Source organism: Melopsittacus undulatus, chromosome Z, assembly GCF_012275295.1.
Source record: "Melopsittacus undulatus isolate bMelUnd1 chromosome Z, bMelUnd1.mat.Z, whole genome shotgun sequence".
In the NCBI taxonomy this organism is placed as follows: domain Eukaryota; kingdom Metazoa; phylum Chordata; class Aves; order Psittaciformes; family Psittaculidae; genus Melopsittacus; species Melopsittacus undulatus.
The window spans coordinates 28996710-29015385 of NC_047557.1; the positions used below are offsets into that span (position 1 = coordinate 28996710).

Below are 18676 nucleotides of genomic sequence, written 5' to 3' on the forward strand. Positions count from 1 at the left end.
TTTCTTTAAAGAATAATAACAGCTGCTGCACCTTTCTATGCATTTGCCACTAGGATTGCAGTCAGGAAGACAGAAGGACTTGCCTTCTGTCCTGAGGACAGAAGTTAACAGAGTGCATCCTACAGACAGAATCACAGAATCATAGAATCAATCAGGTTGGAAAAGACCTTTAAGATCATCAAGTTCAACCATTCCCCACCATTGCCTAGGCCATAAAGATACTGTTGTATCTTTCAAACACAATGCTGTACATGTAATTTCAGTTAAGTACAATTAAAACAATCACAAGAATTCTACCTAGACAAAAAAAATATGCCTCAACAAATTAATATTAATAAACACTTCATAAACAGTGTGAATTCATATTTTAATTCAAAATACTATTTTGACAATAAAAGAGCTTTGATTGAGTAATTTTTACTTCCACCTTAGAATACACTAGTTGGTAGAATGTAACTGAAAATACATAGGTAACTTCACAGTTTAATAAACATTCAAATTCTGATAATTTGCCAACTTACATAGCTCCATTAGTGTAGACTGTGTCACTTCCCTCCACATACTGAACCTGGGCTGGGTAGACATGCTGTACCTGTTGCACAGGCTGCACTTGCTGTACCTGAAAAAAAAAAAAAAACAGCAGAAATTTGGACTATTGTAAAGAAGGACTGATGCTTCAAATGCACCTAATGGCTTCTAAACAATACAGAATAACTCTGTTCTCATAATTACTAAATGTATGTCATAGGAATAGCAAAGAAAGTTACTTTTCTTCCACAGTATCTGTGCCATAAGACTGGTAAATGGAGCCCTAACACTGAAGATGCCCACTCATGGAACATACATGCCTTCAGTGTCAAAGACACAACTAACTGGAAAGCATAGTAAGGATGAAATGAAGTACAGCTATGCTTTGCTCCAAGCTGAAGAATTACATTTACTATGGAATAAGATATCATCTGGCCACATGTATGCCTTTTCTTTCATTTTAGTCCTGCATAGGACAAATCTTAAATGACAATCCATAAGTGTTGTAGAAAGTTTAGAATAAAGGTTTGCATGAAGATAATTTAGCTCCTGTTTAAGAGCTTTTGACCTTTGTACATTACAGTGATATGACCTTTTTCTCCAGTAATGTTTTGATCCAATGTAAAATTGTGGATCACAGAATCACAGAATCAACTAGGTTGGAAAAGACCTTTAAGATCATCAAGTCCAATTGTTACCCTAGCACTGCCAAGTCCACCACTAAACCGTATCACTGAGGACCTCATCAGAACACTCAAACTGAGTAACCACTTCCACCAAATATTATCAGCTCTAACAAACTGACAAAACCTGGTTTTACATAAATGAGCTAAAGAACAGAAGGCATTAAGGCATGGATTATCTTCATCTATATTGCTGAGATGGAACACCTGTTTTGTAAAAGCACTCACAGTCATAAATCACTGAATCATAGAATCATAGAATAGAGTTGGAAAGGACCTTAAGATCATCTAGTTCTAACCCCCCTGCCATGGGCAGGGACACCTCACACTAAACAATGGCATCCAAGGCTCTGTCCAACCTGGCTTTGAACACCATCAGGGATGGAGAATTCACATCTTCCTTGTGGAACACATTCCAGTGCCTCACCACCGTAACAGTAAAGAATTTCTTCTTTATATCTAATCTAAACTTCCCCTGTTGAAGCTTTAACCCATTACCCCTTGTCCTATCACTACAGTCCCTAATAAAGAGTCCGGTATTCCTAAAGCCCTCCCTCAGATACTGGAAGGCTGCTAGGAGGTCTCCACACAGCCTTCTTTTCCCCAGGCTGAATAGCCCCAACTTTCTCAGCCTGTCTTCATATGGGAGGTGCTCCAGTCCCCTGATCATCCTCGTGGCCCTCCTCTGGACTTGCTCCAACAGGTCCATGTCCTTTTCGTGTTGAGGACATCAGAACTGCACACAATACTCCAAGTGAGGTCTCACAGGAGCAGAGTAGAGGGGCAGGATCACCTCCTTCAACCTGCTGGTCATGCTCCTTTTGATGCAGCCCAGGATACAGTTGGCTTTCTGGACTGTGAGCGCACACTGAAGCTGGCTCATGTTCATTTTCTCATCAACACACACCCCCAAGTCCTTCTCTGCAGGGCTGCTCTCAGCCTCTTTTCTGCCCAACCTGTAGCTGTGCCTGGGATTGCTCCGACCCAGGTGTAGGACCTTGCATGGTTAAACTTTGTAAGGTTGGCATCAGCCCACCTCACAAGCATGTCAAGGTCCCTCTGGATGGCATTCCTTCCCTCCAGCCTATCAACCGAATCACACAGCTTGGTGTCATTGGTAAACTTGCTGAGAGTGCACTCAATTCCACTGTTCATGTCACCAAGAAAGATGTTGAACAAGACTGGTCCCAACACAAATCAATTCCATTGATTTATATGCTATGTAAGGAAGCTCCAGGTTATGCAATTTTCTCTCCATTATTAATTTTTTTGTCTTCTGCCACTATAATAGTTAAGAATTCCATATTTTACCCTCCCATCACTTAGGGAAGCCATACTTTGATTCAAGAGCAGGCCAGAATCTAGAAATATAAAAGGACTTAAGAGACTTCACAGCCCAGCACAATTTTACCCAAGAAACTCAATTAAGGAAGTGACAATGCACATATTTAGTAAATAGATTTAACATAAACTACTCTTATGTGACTGTCACTGATTTTCTTATCAATTAAGTTCAGTATTATAAAGTTGGTCCTAAAAACTGCAAACACCCAACGAATCTGAGTTTCATACATTTCATGGATCATCTCCAAGACCTCTTTGGGAATACTGTTTTAATGCCTTCAATTCTGCTGTATTTTTAAAAGTTCTGTAAATAGGCACATTTTTCCTAGTCTTATATAGTATTGACTGAGACTGTGAAAGAAGAACCCAGATTTTCACAGAAAACTTTCCTTAGGTTGACATTAAAGCCTGAATTCTGAAAGAAACACAAAACACGCAAGGTTTTGAATGCAGCTATACTGGCATGATAGAAAACCAGATTTTTCTATCCATTAATGACAATGAAACACAACATGATGGTTGAAATATTTATTAAAATCCAAAGTTTTATGATTTCCCACATGAAGCACTACAAGTGTTGGGGGCCTACAACAAGTCTGGAGAGGGTCCTCTTATGACGACATGTAATGACATGACAAGGGAGAACGGCTTTAAACTGAAAGAGGGGAGATTTAGATTAAGTACCAGGAAAACATTCTTCTCTGTGAGGGTAGTGAGACACTGGCACAGGTTGTCCAGCAAACCTGTAGATGCACCATTCCTGGCAATGTTCAAGACCAGGCTGGATGGGCTATGAGCAACCTGGTCTAACGGAAGGTGTCCCTGCCTGTGGCAGTGGGGTTGGAACTTAAGATGATGTTTAAGGTCTGTTCCAGTCTAAACCATTCAATGATTATATGACAAATTTATATCATAGAACAATAGAATAGTTAGGGTTAGAAAGGATACAAGCTACTATCATTTCAAAAACATGTTCAGCATAGTGCAAGACCCTTACTGAGAGGATACTGCAGGGAAAAAGTGGTATAAAGTGTATCAAATCTCAAAGTCTATTGGAGAGGAAACTGAAAAATTCCAAAACGTATTTATTCTCTGGTTTGGAACAAGAAGAATAAATTAATTTCATCCACCACTACTACTAGAAAGGTCATGACTCTTTATGCAAATAAAGTAAGTCATCTTTTATGGCAACATTTAAGAATTGATAGACTAAGTGCTATTATAGTATCTTATAATACTTGTGTAGATCAAAATGTTTTTCCTTTAAATTTTAATGATGAAGTTCAATACAAAAGAGCTACTGAATTAGGTTAATTTTTCCAATAACAAAAGAAGGCAATTTATAAAAAAAAGTTATTTTGCTTCAGCTTCTCTGAAACTCAGTAATGCTATGGTTAAACTGATTATAGTGCCCAAGGAAGCTTTAGTCACTACATTGTATTGCAACGTACAAAACATCCTTAAGGTAGAGAAATTTAGAGGCAAAGCTATGAGAAATAAGTTAGAGGTAAAGCTACGACAAATAAAAAAAGTGGTCTTTAGGATGGCCTTGTATATCAAAATTCTGCCATGTAGAAAAACTTTGTTATATCTCCATTACTAATTCTATCTCCTATTTTACTTCATCTGGGGAAAAATATTTTAATGGGAATTATTTCTAGTGCCTCTGGATTTTCTTTTTATTCTCCAATGTCAGGAAGAAATATCTACTTTCTTTAATTATACAAATTACACAAATTACTTGAAAGGAAGTTGGTTTTGAGGAAACAAAAAGAAACCCAACATTTTTTTGTGGAAATTGTGGGGAAAAAAAATAAAATTCTTCCCTTCTGTTTTCTTTATAATTTTCCTTGCATCTTTCATTAAACTGTTAAAGAAATTGTATCAAGATACCTACTTCAGTTCTGGGGGCAAAGCAGAAATTTGAGACCACAGAGAGAATATTCAACAGAGATCTAAATCTAAATAGCCTTCTTGTATTGAAAAACACAGCAAGAAACAAAGTATTTGGGGTGAAAACAGAAAATACAATGAATTAGTTATTAAAATCGACAGTATACAAGTCCAAAAATTGTATGGTTTTGGGTGGCCTGGTGATCTAGTCACGGTAACTGTTGTTACTGTCTGGCTAGAAAACATCCTGACTTGTACAAGAAATGAGTTAACTAGGGTCAGATAGCAGATCTTTTGTTACTTTTGCTTCAGTGATTGTAGCCTAAAACAAATAACCACAATAGGATTAGAAGTAAGCAGCTGAAATGTTCCAGAAGAACAAGAGGCAAATGAAAACTCATTTCACTCTACATGTGTAATTATAATTACTAGTTGAAGGGGGAAAAAAAGGAAAATAAATGGTATTATTAACTACACTACCTCAGAGGAGAATTGAGGAACTAAGATAATTTGTATCAATGAGATTTTGTAAACAAATTAAAGTGCAAAAGCATATTGAAATGCAAAAATTACACTGAAGCACAGACACAAGATTTAAGATAGAGTTTTGATTTGTAATAAAAAGTTTTTATATTCAAAGTACTATTATGCAAAGAATAAAACAAAGGGCAAAACATTTAAGGATTTTTAAAATCCATTTTAAAAAGAACATAAAATTATCCACAGTGCAAATGATGCAAATGATTTAGATGTGCATTGTTTTCTGCTTTCAGAGATGAAAATTAATTTTTGTAGCTTCATTAGTCTGGATTACTTTTTCCAAGTAACATATAAATAGCATATGCTGTAATACTCTAAGCACATTCATATTTATATTATGGCTAATGTCAGTTCATGATTATGTTTTTCATATGCTAAACATGATTTTGCAGTAAGGACAATTTTGATCAGCAGAAGTGTCTCCATCTCCAGTAAATGATACAATGCTTTGTGAACGTGATGGCCATTATGTATAGTGAATATGAAGAAATGATTTGCTCAACTTCTGATGCATGCATACACTTTTATGAAATAAATTATATTGACTATTTTTAGTTTTATTTCTCCAATTCTTCCACATTGCATGGCATAAACTACAAAATGAGTTTTGAATGCCTAGAAGTTTACTGCACTGTGTTTAAAAGTGCTTGTTGAAAAAGTGATGATACATTTGTGAAAAATCTTCGTATCTGAGGAAAGAAATGAATCGGGCTGTTAGAATGTCATTTAATTACACTTCCACCTTTTTGGTCTTATTTCTGGTGCTTTTTGCTTACATGTGGATGTGTTTTTTCCCTTACCATTTCCATCTATCCTATCTCAACACTGACAGCTGCTGCACTGCATGAATCCCACTGCCAACAGGGCCATTATTACAAGAGGGGAAGCCCAGGTTTTCATTAATAATACCTTTTTTTCTCCTATGCTTGAAGTATCACAGCAGACTTTTATGAGCTCCACATTTATACCAGCTATATGAAAATTAGAGATCTGTTTTATCTGAAAATATCAAAAGTTACTCTTTCTCTGTTTGCTCGGAAGACAAGATGCTTCAGTAGAAACACAGCTACAGAAAGAAGGCTCTTAGTCTACCATTCCACTTATTCATCTTACTCTTCTTCCAGGGCAAAAATGTTTCATTTTGAAAAAGATACACATTTTGTGAGAACAAATAAAGACTTGTGCCTTGTAAAACAACCCCAAATTGATGCTTGCATTTAAGTATGGTGCATATACAGGAATGGAAACACAGGAATCAAAGACCTCACTAGGAAAAATTAAATACTATACATACTTTAATATTAATATATCAAAATCCCTTCCTAAATGGCATCTTTCACTAAAAAGTACTAATAACTACTGTAAACATCATACAGATGTTTCAGCTCATGCCAATTTGCATGTGCACAGACACTTGCATTACAGTATCTGAGTTTAACCAAATTCAAGAAACGCTCTAATGTTTTCGTAAATTATATTCACAAGAGAATATAAGCCTAATGTGAGTGTTCACACATATTTTGGATACAGCTGGCATTATTATGTCTTTCATAAACAACAGAAAAAAGTGAAAGCATATAGTTTATACTATGCACCTAAAACCTTCCCTCCAGTTTTCAACATTGGTAACTTTTAATGTTCAGAAACAGTAAGCTCTTCCTCTGCCATCAGAAGAATGACTTGATTAAATCAACGCTCTTTCTCCTGCTTTTCTTTAGGCAAATTAGCCCTATCAAATGTACATAAAGCCGATATTAACTTCAGGCAAATGCAACTTATAAGCAGATAACTCCTGAGGGCAGATCAAACCTACAGTTTCCTCAACACGCTGATTGTTTCAATGTTTGATATTCCTTCCTTTTTTTTTAACCATACAATTACAATTAGCTATCCTGCCCACATTCTTCATTTCATTTCCTGCTGGCATATCACATTCACATCTTTACACTTCTTTTTCTCCTTGCCACACATCCACTTCCACAATCTGTCCTCTCTATACACAGATCTCCTATGCATGCCGCTTTAATCACTGCAATACTGTCTGCAATGGATTTCCCAACATTTTTGTTGCATCTTCAATCCCTGCAAATTTTTGTAGAATCTCTTCTTCCTTGGTTGGGTTGGTTGGGTTGATCCCTTAGCTTTCCTTTCTGAAACATTATGTTTAATCCTATATGCAATGTTCAGAGTCAACAGGAGAGATGTAATCTAACATCACCACAGGGACAATAATAAAAAAAAAAATCCAGAATAATGATAGAGTATTCAATGAAAGGGAATACTCAGAAGCAGCAGTACTAAAAGAGATGCATGTAAGGTTTTACAGGGACAGTTTTACATACTCAGTGCAACAAAAAAAAGTCAGTTTCCTATTCTCATTAAGTTGTAATCAAGCAAGAAAAAAAAACCAATATAATCCTGGGCTTCTATGTTTTGACACAAGTATTACATTAATAAAGGACAACAGGAATACCTTTCTATATGCCACTAACTGGTTACCAGTCTTCAACGCATCATACTTATCAGTACTTCACATGGATAAAACTCAGTATGTAATTATTAGACCATCCAAAGTATACCCTATTTGCTTAAGACAAGCAAATGTGTAGCATACCAAATTGCCATATTTTATTTGAAAAGCTAAAATACAGGAAACACAAAGAACAAATCACATAAACTACATTAAACATCTGTCATCATGAAAGAACATGAAAATCAGACAAATTATCCAAATGGTATTTCATGAAGAATTTTTCAGCTTCATAAACGCTACAAAACAGTTAACAAGACAAAATTTCCTACAAAGGATAGCTAAGTTAAAGGAATTAAAACCTAACATAGTATTCAAAAGCCTTCATCCTAATCCACATTCAAGTAAAAAGATAGTAAGATATTTATCTGTCTGAACTCAGGAGAAAATATTTCAAACAATTCTTGATTCACTAATGGTGCATTTTAATCAAATACATGAAGCCAAGCATTTAAATAAATTTTTTAATTCCATTTCAATGCTTTTCTGAATATTTATTGTTTTTAAAAAAGCTTGCAGCTTAAAAGATACATGAAGATGTTAGCAGAAATGATAGGAATGAAACTATGAGACATTATAAATTGAGTCTGTGCACCAGTGAAAAAATGTTAGTGAAATGTATGAGACCATGGAACACAGTGAAAAAATAAAAATGTATCACCTGGAATTTTAGAACTGAACTTAATAAATACTGAAGAATTAAATTTAAGTAAAAGTGCTTCACTGGCACAGAAACAAATTACATTATTTAATAAACTATGTACTGTTGTCATATCATTCTGAAACTTTAAAGTCAGTTTTTGATTAAAAACAACACCAGATATCACCCAGAATACTAATCACATGGACAGCTGATTTCTGTGTATTCCAGAAAAGTCCTGGGACAGCTGAAATGGCTTTCACATTCAGTTCCTGTTTTCTATCCCTATACTTTTCCTTTTTTTCTCCCTATTTTCTTCTGCAATCACATCTTCCAAAGCCTGTGTGTGGTGCATAGGTGAGTGACAGTCTGATGCAACAGGTGTGCACTGTGCTGGCTGCTACAAAAGTCTTCTTATATCCCTGGCAAATTCACACCACAAACTACACCACAAATACTTTCATGAGATTATGCAAAGATCTGCAGGGATTCAAACCTAGTGATGCAAAGAACAGTGCTTTTCACTTTCTACATTGTATTGAGCTTACTTAGATGTCCAAATGAAAAGAGGAATTATATAGCAAATCATATCAGAAACATATTCATTGCTCATTGCTTAATGGAAAAAAATACTCAGTAACATAAATGAAAGTAAATTTCTATGAGCTATTATGTGAATTCCACAATAACCTACATTAGAATCATGTACATGTACTACTTGTGCTTGTCAGATGCTCTAGGCAAGGAACAGATCCTGAAAAGAGCTTGCCTTTCTAAGGCTACTTTGATTCCAAGTAAATAAAACTGATAAAAGCAGAGCAGAAGAGTTCATTTAGCAGTGTCATACAAACTAAGAGTTCTTTAATACATTGTGAAAAATTATCTGTCCTGATTTTTTTTCCCAAAAATAACAGCCACCTACCTGTTGCTGAACTGGTACTTGCTGAACTACCTGTGTGGGCACTGCTGCCTGGCCAGCCACAGATGTCTGTAAAGTCACAGTTGAACCTGTATCTGCCCCAGTCTCCGATGTCTGCATTGTGATCTCTGAATAAAATTAAGACATAAAATTAAAATGTTAGTGTTTTCGTGATTTTTTTTGGCACTTTTATTAGTATACTGATTTGTTGCTTATCTCTATTTGGATCTTAAAATTAGCTAATACCAATCTTAGTATAAGCCAAAGGGTTTTTACTCCTACTAGCATGCAAGTTGGTGCAAATGGGTTTTTATTTTATCTTACCTATATTCAAAATACCTTTTATTTACATGTGCAGAAACATACATTATTTCTCTGAGTTTCATCACTTTAGGAATAACTCAGAAAATCAACAGCAAATCTCTCAGTGTGAAAATAACTGGTCATCATTCAAAACTTTTTTCTCTGTCCTACTGAATTATGCTGAAAACATCATACATTCAAATTCAAAGTTAAACTTCTAGAAGGCCACAGAATGAAGGGCTGTAATATAGAAAGCAAACTCTGAAGAGCATTTAATGAGTCATGTGAAAAAGCAACTCAAATAACTTTCAGTAGGAAGTATTAAACCAACCACTAAAGTTAAAATCTGAGAAGAAACTTTTGACACAAAAACTGTATAGAAATACACAGATGGTAGACAAGTGTCTAGGATCATGACCCTGACATTTGAAGGGAACAGTGGAAAGCTAAGTAGAATACAGAAATGGTTCAAGACACAAGGAAAATGCCTTACAAAGAAAACTCATCACAAAGACAACCAAGGATCACTTCTGATTTTGTAGGAAACAGACTGCGAACTATGGGTTTCCTCAATTTTACACAGGAGAAATGACAATAAAATTGAGTGGGTGACAAACCAAACTTAATTCAAAACCAGCAGTTAGACCTTTTAAATTATTATTATTACTTCTTCTAAGGGGATGATTAATCAGTGAAAATGACAGCCAAATTGAGGCAGTCTTCTGATTATTCTGCTGCAAAAATCTATTTCTGGAAATCTTTGTCATCTTCCTGGTCATTTATAATAGTCTTAACTGAGTATATGAATTTACTTTTTTGTATATGAGCAATATTATTTCCTTTGCTTTTGCTTTTACTCCACATAGGTCTAGATGAGGTTTTGATAACGTGATTTACTCCACAGCAGTTGTGGCGATGAGTTCTTGATCCAGTCTGATTTAACAGTCACATTAATTAATTAATACAGGCCTGCAGAGAGGCACATATATATATATATATGTGTATGTAAAAGTCAAAGGAAGTCACTTGCGGGAAAATCCTAGAAAAACTCAGGCTAGTACCACAGGGATAAAATGATTGGAATTATCCAAATGGAGACCAATGATAAACGGTGTTCCGCAGGGGAACATTTTGGGACCATCTCTGTCACTCCTCAGTGACAGAGACAGTGGGATCGAGCACACCATCAGGAGGTTTGCAGACAACACCAAGCTGAGTGGTGCAGCTGATGTGCCTGAGGAACAGGATGCCATTCAGAGGGACCTTGATAAGCTTGAGAAGTGGGCCCAGGGTAATATCATGAGGTTCAACAAGGCCAAATGCAACATCCCTAATGCACCTGGATTGGGGCAACCCCCAGAATCAATACAGGCTTGGGTATGAAGGGATTGAGGGTACCCCTGAGGAGGACTTGGGGGTACTGAGTGATGAAAAGCTGGACATAGCACAGCAACATGCACTTACACCACAGAAATCCAACTGTATGTGGGGCTGCATCACAAGAAGTGTGGCAAGCAGATCGAAGGAGGTGATTCTCCCCCTCTACTCCACTCTCACAAGACCCCACCAGGAGTACTGCATTTAGCTCTGGAGTCCTCAGCACAGGAATAATATGGAGCTGCTTGAGTAAGACCAGAGGTGGGTCACAAAAATTATCAGAGGGCTGAAGCACCTCTCCTATGGAGACAGGATGACAGTTGGGCTTGTTCATCCTGGAGAAGAGAAGGCTCAGGGGAAACCTTATTGTGGCCTTTTAATAACTAAAGGGGTTTATAAGAAAGATGGGGGAAGACTTTTTAGCAGGGCTTTTTCTGACAGGACACTGGGTAATGGTTTTAAACTAAAGGATGGTAGATTCAAAAACAGTATAAAGATTTTTTTTTGTTATGAGAGTAGTGAAATACCTTGGTTGCCCAGACAAGTTATGGATGTCCTATCCATAGAACCATTCACGGTCAGGTTGGCAGGGGTTCTGAGCAACCTGCTCTGGTTGAAAATGTCCCTGCTCATTGCAGGCGAGTCGGACTAGATGACATTAAAATGTCTCTTCCAACCCAAACTATTCTACAATTCTGTGATTCTATGTTTACTGTAAATCCCACCTTTTTTTTGCCTATAGAAAATACTGTATATAATCCAGAATAAAGTTACTTAATGCTAAAATCAATATCACAGTCCTGATATCAGACCACCCTAACTGAAAACCAACAGTTTTTCCTTTCATTCCAATATTAACAAGAATATTCAACTTCCAGTAATAACCTGAAAGAGTATGTTAGTTACTTTCTGAGTAACGAATGATATGCAATCATCTTAAATTTCTGTAAATTAACAAGACATTTTTCCACGTAAGACATCCTTAAATGCAATAGACCAAACTCACACACAATGTCAATGTGTGAGCTTAAATAAATTGAGTCAGATTTAGAAAACTACTGTTTTGCAAACAAAGGCAAAAGGGGACCTATACTTTATACATCTATGAATAAACATATATATATATGGAAATAATAGATATATAAAAAATAATCACCATAGCATGTATTTTTTTTACTGCAATTTTGAAGGAACTTTCTTGGTCAAAAGTAATGGATTGAGAAAAAAGTAAAGGTGATTAGTTAGTTAAGGTGAAGATATATACAGAATAAATAGTAATCACCATAATAGTGATCATTGTACGTTTTGCAGAACATCACAGCACAGCTCAGCGAGATACCAAGTACTTTCTGAAGTCTCCAAAACATAACAAATGACATAAACAATGGTAACTAACATTCCTAATGTTATACAAATGAGAGAGCATTTTAGTTTTAAACTAAATTTGAATAATTAATGTTTTACTCAGTTCTTACGCAGCACAAAGTCACTGCAAACAAAACCTAAATTGTAAAAATATTAACACACTTATAGGAAGAAATACAATCAAACTGGCTTTTAAGTGAAACTGTGAACTTCAAACTACATTTAACTAACTTGTAAACTATCTTTCACTTAATGACATTTTAATTAATAAATATGTTTCCTATTTAGAGTGCAAAACTATTATTTAAGAAAGGCTAGTTTCTTCATATTGAAATTCTTGGGGAAATAATCTCCTTTTTAATCACTATTTTCCACAATCACACATAAAAGTCATTGGACAATGTTTTATGCGTAAATACTGAAATATACAGAAAAGGAAAAAAAGTGTAGTCTCGATAGCGCTGTTTGGGCAACAAAACTTTCAAAAGCATCAGAATAATCCTACGTATATGTCTACTTACTTAGGCATGTACCTACACCTTAACTAATTAATCACCTTTACTTTTTTCTCAGTCAATTACCTTTGAAATTCTTTCTAAATTGAAGTAAAAAAACAACTAGTTTGTCTGAGCAAGCCTGCTCTCACTTATATATATAACCCTGACAAAAACATTGGCAAGCTGGCAGAATAGTGGAAATCAAAAGCTAAGCACTAAGTAACTTCCTAAACCGCCTCTTTCTTATAAAACCACTTCCAGTCAGTATCAGAGCACAATTCAACAGGTCATTTTAAGCCAGCAATTCCAAAAAACTGTCATTTAAGATACTGCAGCTTCTATGCCAAGCAAACGTGAACAGCTGAAAGGAATTAAAAGGCATTGTTTTATACCTGCTTTAGTTGACTAGATATTGTTTTATGTTTACAGTGTACAAACATGTCAATCACTGCCAGGGGAAGAAACGCTACTGCAGTCAAATACACTTTTGACTGGTGAGAGACTCTTCTGTACTGCCACGTATCTGTTAATTGCTCTGTCATATTTCAGGCAAGTACTTGATCAGTGCAGCTGCAACTCAAGATGCTTCAGATACCAGAGCCAGGTACTTTCATCTAAGTGAGGAAAAGGATGTGTTCGTTTCCTTGCGGCACTCATCATGGATTGTGCCTGGCTGACACAAGCATTAGCAATTTAATAAAAAGGGAGCAGCTTCATTGTAAGAACAGAGGATACTCTGGTTCAAAACCAGATGTGAGTGCTGTGGAGAAGCTTTGAGAAAGGCAGACTACCAGTGTCCATGGTCTGCTGGTAGGCACTGAGGGGTGCTGATGGGGATAGAAAAGGAATCAAATATTCTCTGCCCACTCCTGGAACTGGCAATGTCCAGAGACATATCACAGAATCATAGAATCAATCAGGTCGAAAAAGACTTTTAAGATCTTCTCCTATGAGAAGAGTTGAAAGAGTTGGGGCTCTTGAGCCTGGATAAGACTCTTGGCAGACATTCTTGTGGCCTTTCAGCTCTTGAAAGGGGCCTGTAAGAAAGATTGGGAGAGACTTTTTATCATGGTCTGTTGCAACAGGACAAGGGGTGATGGTTTTAAACTAAAAGAGGGGAGATTCAGGCTGGATGTGCGGAAGAAATTCTTTACAATGAGGGTGGTAAAACGCTGGCACAGGTGGCCCAGAGAGGTGTCATCCCTGGAGACATTCAAGACCAGGCTGGATGGTTATGGGCAACCTTATCTAGCTGAAGATGTCCCTATTCATTGCAGGGGAGTAGACTAGATGACATTTGAAGATGCTGCCAACCCGAATTATTCTATGAATCTATGCGAAGTCCAATAAACCATGTCACTAAGCGCCTCATGTACAGTTTTTACAAACTGCCAGGGATGGTGATTCCACCAGTTCCCTGAAACCCTGTTCTAATACCTGATCATGCTTTTGTGAAGAAATTTTTCCTAATATTCAGTCTAAACCTGCTCTGGCACAGCTTGAGGCCATTACCTCTTGTCCTATCACTGGTTACTTGGAAAAGAGACCAGTCACCTCCTCTCTCTATCCTCCTTTCAGGTAATTGTAGAGACCAATATGGCTGCCCCTGAACCTCCTCTTCTCCAGACTAAACAACCCCAGTTCTCTCAGCTGCTCCTCATCAGACTTGTGCTCCAGACCCTTCACCAGCTTCACTGTCCTTCTCTGGACCCACTTCAGCACCTTAATGCCCTTCTCGAAGTGAGGGGCCCAGAATTGAACATAGGTTTCAAGGTGCAGCTTCACCAGTGCTGAGTACAGGGGGATGATCACTGCTCTGGCTCTGCTGGCCACACAGTTGCTGATACAGGCCAGGATGCCATTGGCTTTCTTGGCTGCCTGGGCACAAGCTGTCTCATGTTCAGCTCCATCAGTGGGCACCCACAGGTCTTTTCCACCAAGCAGCTTTCCAGCCACTCTTCCCCAAGCCTGGAGCATTGCATGGGGTTGTTGTGGCCCAAGTGCAGGACCCAGCACTTTGCCTTGTTGAGCCTCATACCACTGGCCACAGCCCATTGATCCAGCTTGTCCAGATCCCTCTGCACAGCCTTCCTATAGCAGGTGATCAATACTCCCACCCAAATTGAAGTTGTCTGAAACTTAGTGAAGGTGCACTCAATTCCCTCATCCATATCACTAATAAAGATATTAAACAGAACTGGCCCAAATAACTGAGGGGTGCCCTGTGGGACAACACTAGTGACTGGTTGCCAACTACATGTGATACCATTTACCACTACTATTTGGGCTTGGCCATCCAGCCAGTTTCCCACCCAGCGATAAATCCTCCTATCCAGGCCATGAGCAGCCAATTTCTCCAGAAGAATGCTGTGGGAGACAGCATCAAATGCTTTACTTAAGTTCAAATAGACAATGTCCACACCCTTTCCCTCATCAACCAAGTGGGTGACCTTATCGTAGATTAGGTTGGTCAAGCAGGACCTCGCATTCATGAACCCATGCTGACTGAGCCTGATCTCTCCATTTTCCCACATGCTATTTATTACCTCATTCAGGATCACCTGTTCCATGACCTTCCTTGGCACTGAGCTCAGGCTGAGAAGCTTATAGTTCCCAGGGTCATCCTTCCTGCCGTTTTTGTAGAGAAACATCATGTTGTTCAGCCTCCAAACCCTTGGGATCTCACCATTAGATCAGGACTGCTGATGGATGATGAAGAGTGGCTTAGCAAGCTCCTCTGCCAGCTTCTTTATTCCTCCTGGGTGCAACCCATCTGACCCCATAGACTTGTATGTGCCTAAGTGCAGCAGAAGGTCACTGAACATTTCTTCCTGAATTATGGGATCCTTAATCAGCTCCTCATCTGCCATCCAACTCAGAGAACTGAATACTCTGAGGATGTCTGACTATTGAAGACTGAGGCAAAGGCAGTGTTAAGTACCTCAGCCTTTTCCTCATCACAGAATCACAGAATCCCAAGGGTTGGAAGGGATCTCAAAGATCATCTAGTCTAACCACCCTGCAAGAGCAGGGTAACCTAGAGTACATCACACAGGAACTTGTCCAGGCGGGCCTTGAATATCTCCAATGTAGGAGACTCCACAACCTCCCTGGGCAAACTGTTCCAGTGCTCTGTCACTCTCACAGTAAAGAAGTTCTTCCTGATGTTAACGTGGAACCTCCTATGCTCCAGTTTACACCCATTGCCCCTTGTCCTGTCCCTGAACATCACTGAAAAAAGCCTAGCTCCATCATCCTGACACCCACCCTTTACATATTTGTAAACACTGATGAGGTCACCCCTCAGTCTCCTCCAAGCTAAAGAGACCCAGCTCCCTCAGCCTCTCCTCATAAGGCAGGTGTTCCACTCCCTTCATCATCTTTGTGGCTCTGAACTGGACTCTTTCAAGCAATTCCCTGTCCTTCTTGAACTGAGGGGCCCAGAACTGGACACAATATTCCAGATGCAGCCTCACCAAGGCAGAGTAGAGGGGGACGAGAACCTCTCTTGCCCTACTAACCACACCCTTTCTAATGCACCCTAGGATGCCATTGGCCTTCTTGGCCACAAGGGCACATTGCTGGCTCATGGTCATCCTCCTGTCCACCAGGACCCCCAGGACCCTTTCCCCTTCACTCCTTTCCAGCAGGTCAACCCCCAACCTGTACTGGTACATGGAGTTGTTCTTCCCCACATGCAAGACTCTACACTTGCCCTTGTTGAATTTCATCAAGTTTCTCCCTGCCCAACTCTCCAGCCTGTCCAGGTCTCACTGAATGGCAACACAGCCTTCTGGTGTGTCAGCTACTCCTCCCAGTTTAGTGTCATCAGCGAACTTGCTGAGGGTACACTCAGTTCCCTCATCCAGGTCACTGATGAAAATACTAAACAGCACTGGTCCCACCACCGACCCCTGAGGGACTCCACTGCTCACAGACCTCCAGCTAGATTCTGCCCCATTGACCACAACTCTCGGCCTTCTTCCTTTCAACCAGTTCTTGATCCACCTCACTACCTGATCGTCAAGCCCACACTTTCTTAGCTTATCTATGAGGATGCTGTGGGAGACAGCATCGAATGCCTTACTGAAATCAAGAAAAACCACATCTACTGCTCTACCAGCATCCCTCCACCTAGTCACTTCCTCATAGAAGGCTATAAGGTTGGTCAAACATGACTTCCCCCTCATAAAACCATGTTGGCTGCTCTTAATAACCCCCTCATCCTTGATATGCCTAGAGATGGAGTCAAGAATAAGTTGTTCCATCACCTTTCCAGGGATGGAGGTAAGGCTGACTGGTCTATAATTACCCGGGTCCTCTTTCTTGCCCTTCTTATAGACTGGTGTGGCATTTGCCATCCTCCAATCCTCAGGCACTTCTCCCGTTTCCCACAACTTACCAAAGATTATGGAGAGTGGCCTAGCAATGACCTCCGCCAGCTCCCTCAGCACCCGTGGGTGTATTCCATCCAGACCCATTGATTTATAGATGTCCACATTGCATAGCTGATCCCTAACCCAATCCTCATCTACCAAAGCAAACTCCTCCTTTGTCCTGACTGCTTCTGGGGCTAGAGGAATCTGGGGCCCCTGGGGAGAGTCTGCAGGAGTAAAGACAGAGGCAAAGAAGGCATTCAGCACTTCTGCCTTCTTTGTATCCTCTGTCTCCAGGGCACCCACCTCGTTCAACAGTGGGCCTATATTGCCTTTTGTGTTAGTTTTATTTGCTGTGTATTTGAAGAAGCCCTTTCTATTGTCCTTAACCCGACTTGCAAGACTAAGTTCCAAGGAGGCCTTAGCTGTCCTAATTGCCTCCCTACATCCTCTAACAGCTGTCCTATATTCCTCCCAGTTGGCCAGCCCCTTCTTCCATAATCCATAGATTCTCTTTTTCCACATGAGTTTGCCCAGCAGCTCCTTGTTTAACCACGCTGGTCTCCTAGATCCCTTACTTGATTTCCTACCCATTGGGATGCTCTGATCCTGAGCTTGCAAGAAGTGGTCCTTGAATGCTGACCAACTGTCTTGAGCCCCTTTACCACCTAGTACCCTTTCCCATGAGACTTCTCTTAGCAGTTGATTGAAGAGGCCAAAGTTGGCCCTTCGGAAATCCAGAACTGTGGCCTTGCTAGGTATCCTATTCCTCCCACACAGGATCCTAAACTCCACCACCTCATGGTCACTGCAGCCAAGGCTGCCATTGACCATCACCACTTCAACCAGACCCTCCTTGTTGGTGAGTACTAAATCTAGCAGCACTCCTCTCCTAGTTGGTTTGTCCACCATTTGCATTAAGAAGTTATCATCAGTGCACTGGAGGAACCTCCTAGACTGTGAATGATTGGCTGTGTGAGTCTTCCAGCGAATATCAGGGTAGTTAAAATCCCCCATGAGGACCAAGGCATGTAGTCATGAGGCTGCTTTCAGTTGCTTGTAGAAAGCCTCATCAACTCCTTTGTCCTGATCAGGAGGTCTATAATAGACTCCCACAACTGTATCACCCGTACCAGTCTGTCCCTTAATTCGTACACACAGACTTTCCACTTGCTCCTCATCTGCCCCCAGACAGAACTCAATACATTCTAGTCGCTCTCTCACGTAAAGAGCAACTCCACCACCTCGCTTTGCTGACTCTCTTTCCTAAAAAGGACATAGCCATCCATGACCACATTCCAGTCATGTGAGCTGTCCCACCATGTCTCTGTAATTGCCACCAGATCACAACATTTAGACCGCACACAGACTTCTAACTCCTCGTGTTTATTCCCCATGCTGCATGCATTGGTGTACAGGCATTTCAGGGAGCGAGCAGAGCACACTGATGGCACCCTCGGGAGGCAGGAGGCCTTCTGGTCTTCACTAATACTAGAACAATGCCACACTAGTTCAAACCCAGCCACAACCCCCTCACACTTTGAATCTAACCTGAAGCTCTGTGAGTGAGCTCTGCTAACTCTTGCCCTAGTACTCTTTTTCCCCTGCGGGACAGGGTATAAACAACTATCCTTTCCCACAAATGAAACAATAGATTGATAGTCTGTCACTAGGTTTCCCC

General features: G+C 39.5%; 1 protein-coding gene across 1 annotated transcript in view; it reads right to left on the reverse strand.

Moving 5' to 3' along the window:
- The window catches only part of RFX3 (regulatory factor X3), a 119476-nt gene that overhangs the window by 50342 nt on the left and 50458 nt on the right, over positions 1-18676 (reverse strand). The window contains exons 2-3 of the mRNA XM_034072859.1: positions 9081-9205; positions 522-619 (exon numbers count right to left, since the gene is read on the reverse strand). Of these exons, the coding sequence (XP_033928750.1) occupies positions 522-619; positions 9081-9197 (215 nt within the window). The 5' untranslated portion in view covers positions 9198-9205. The remainder of the gene's footprint in view (positions 1-521; positions 620-9080; positions 9206-18676) is intronic.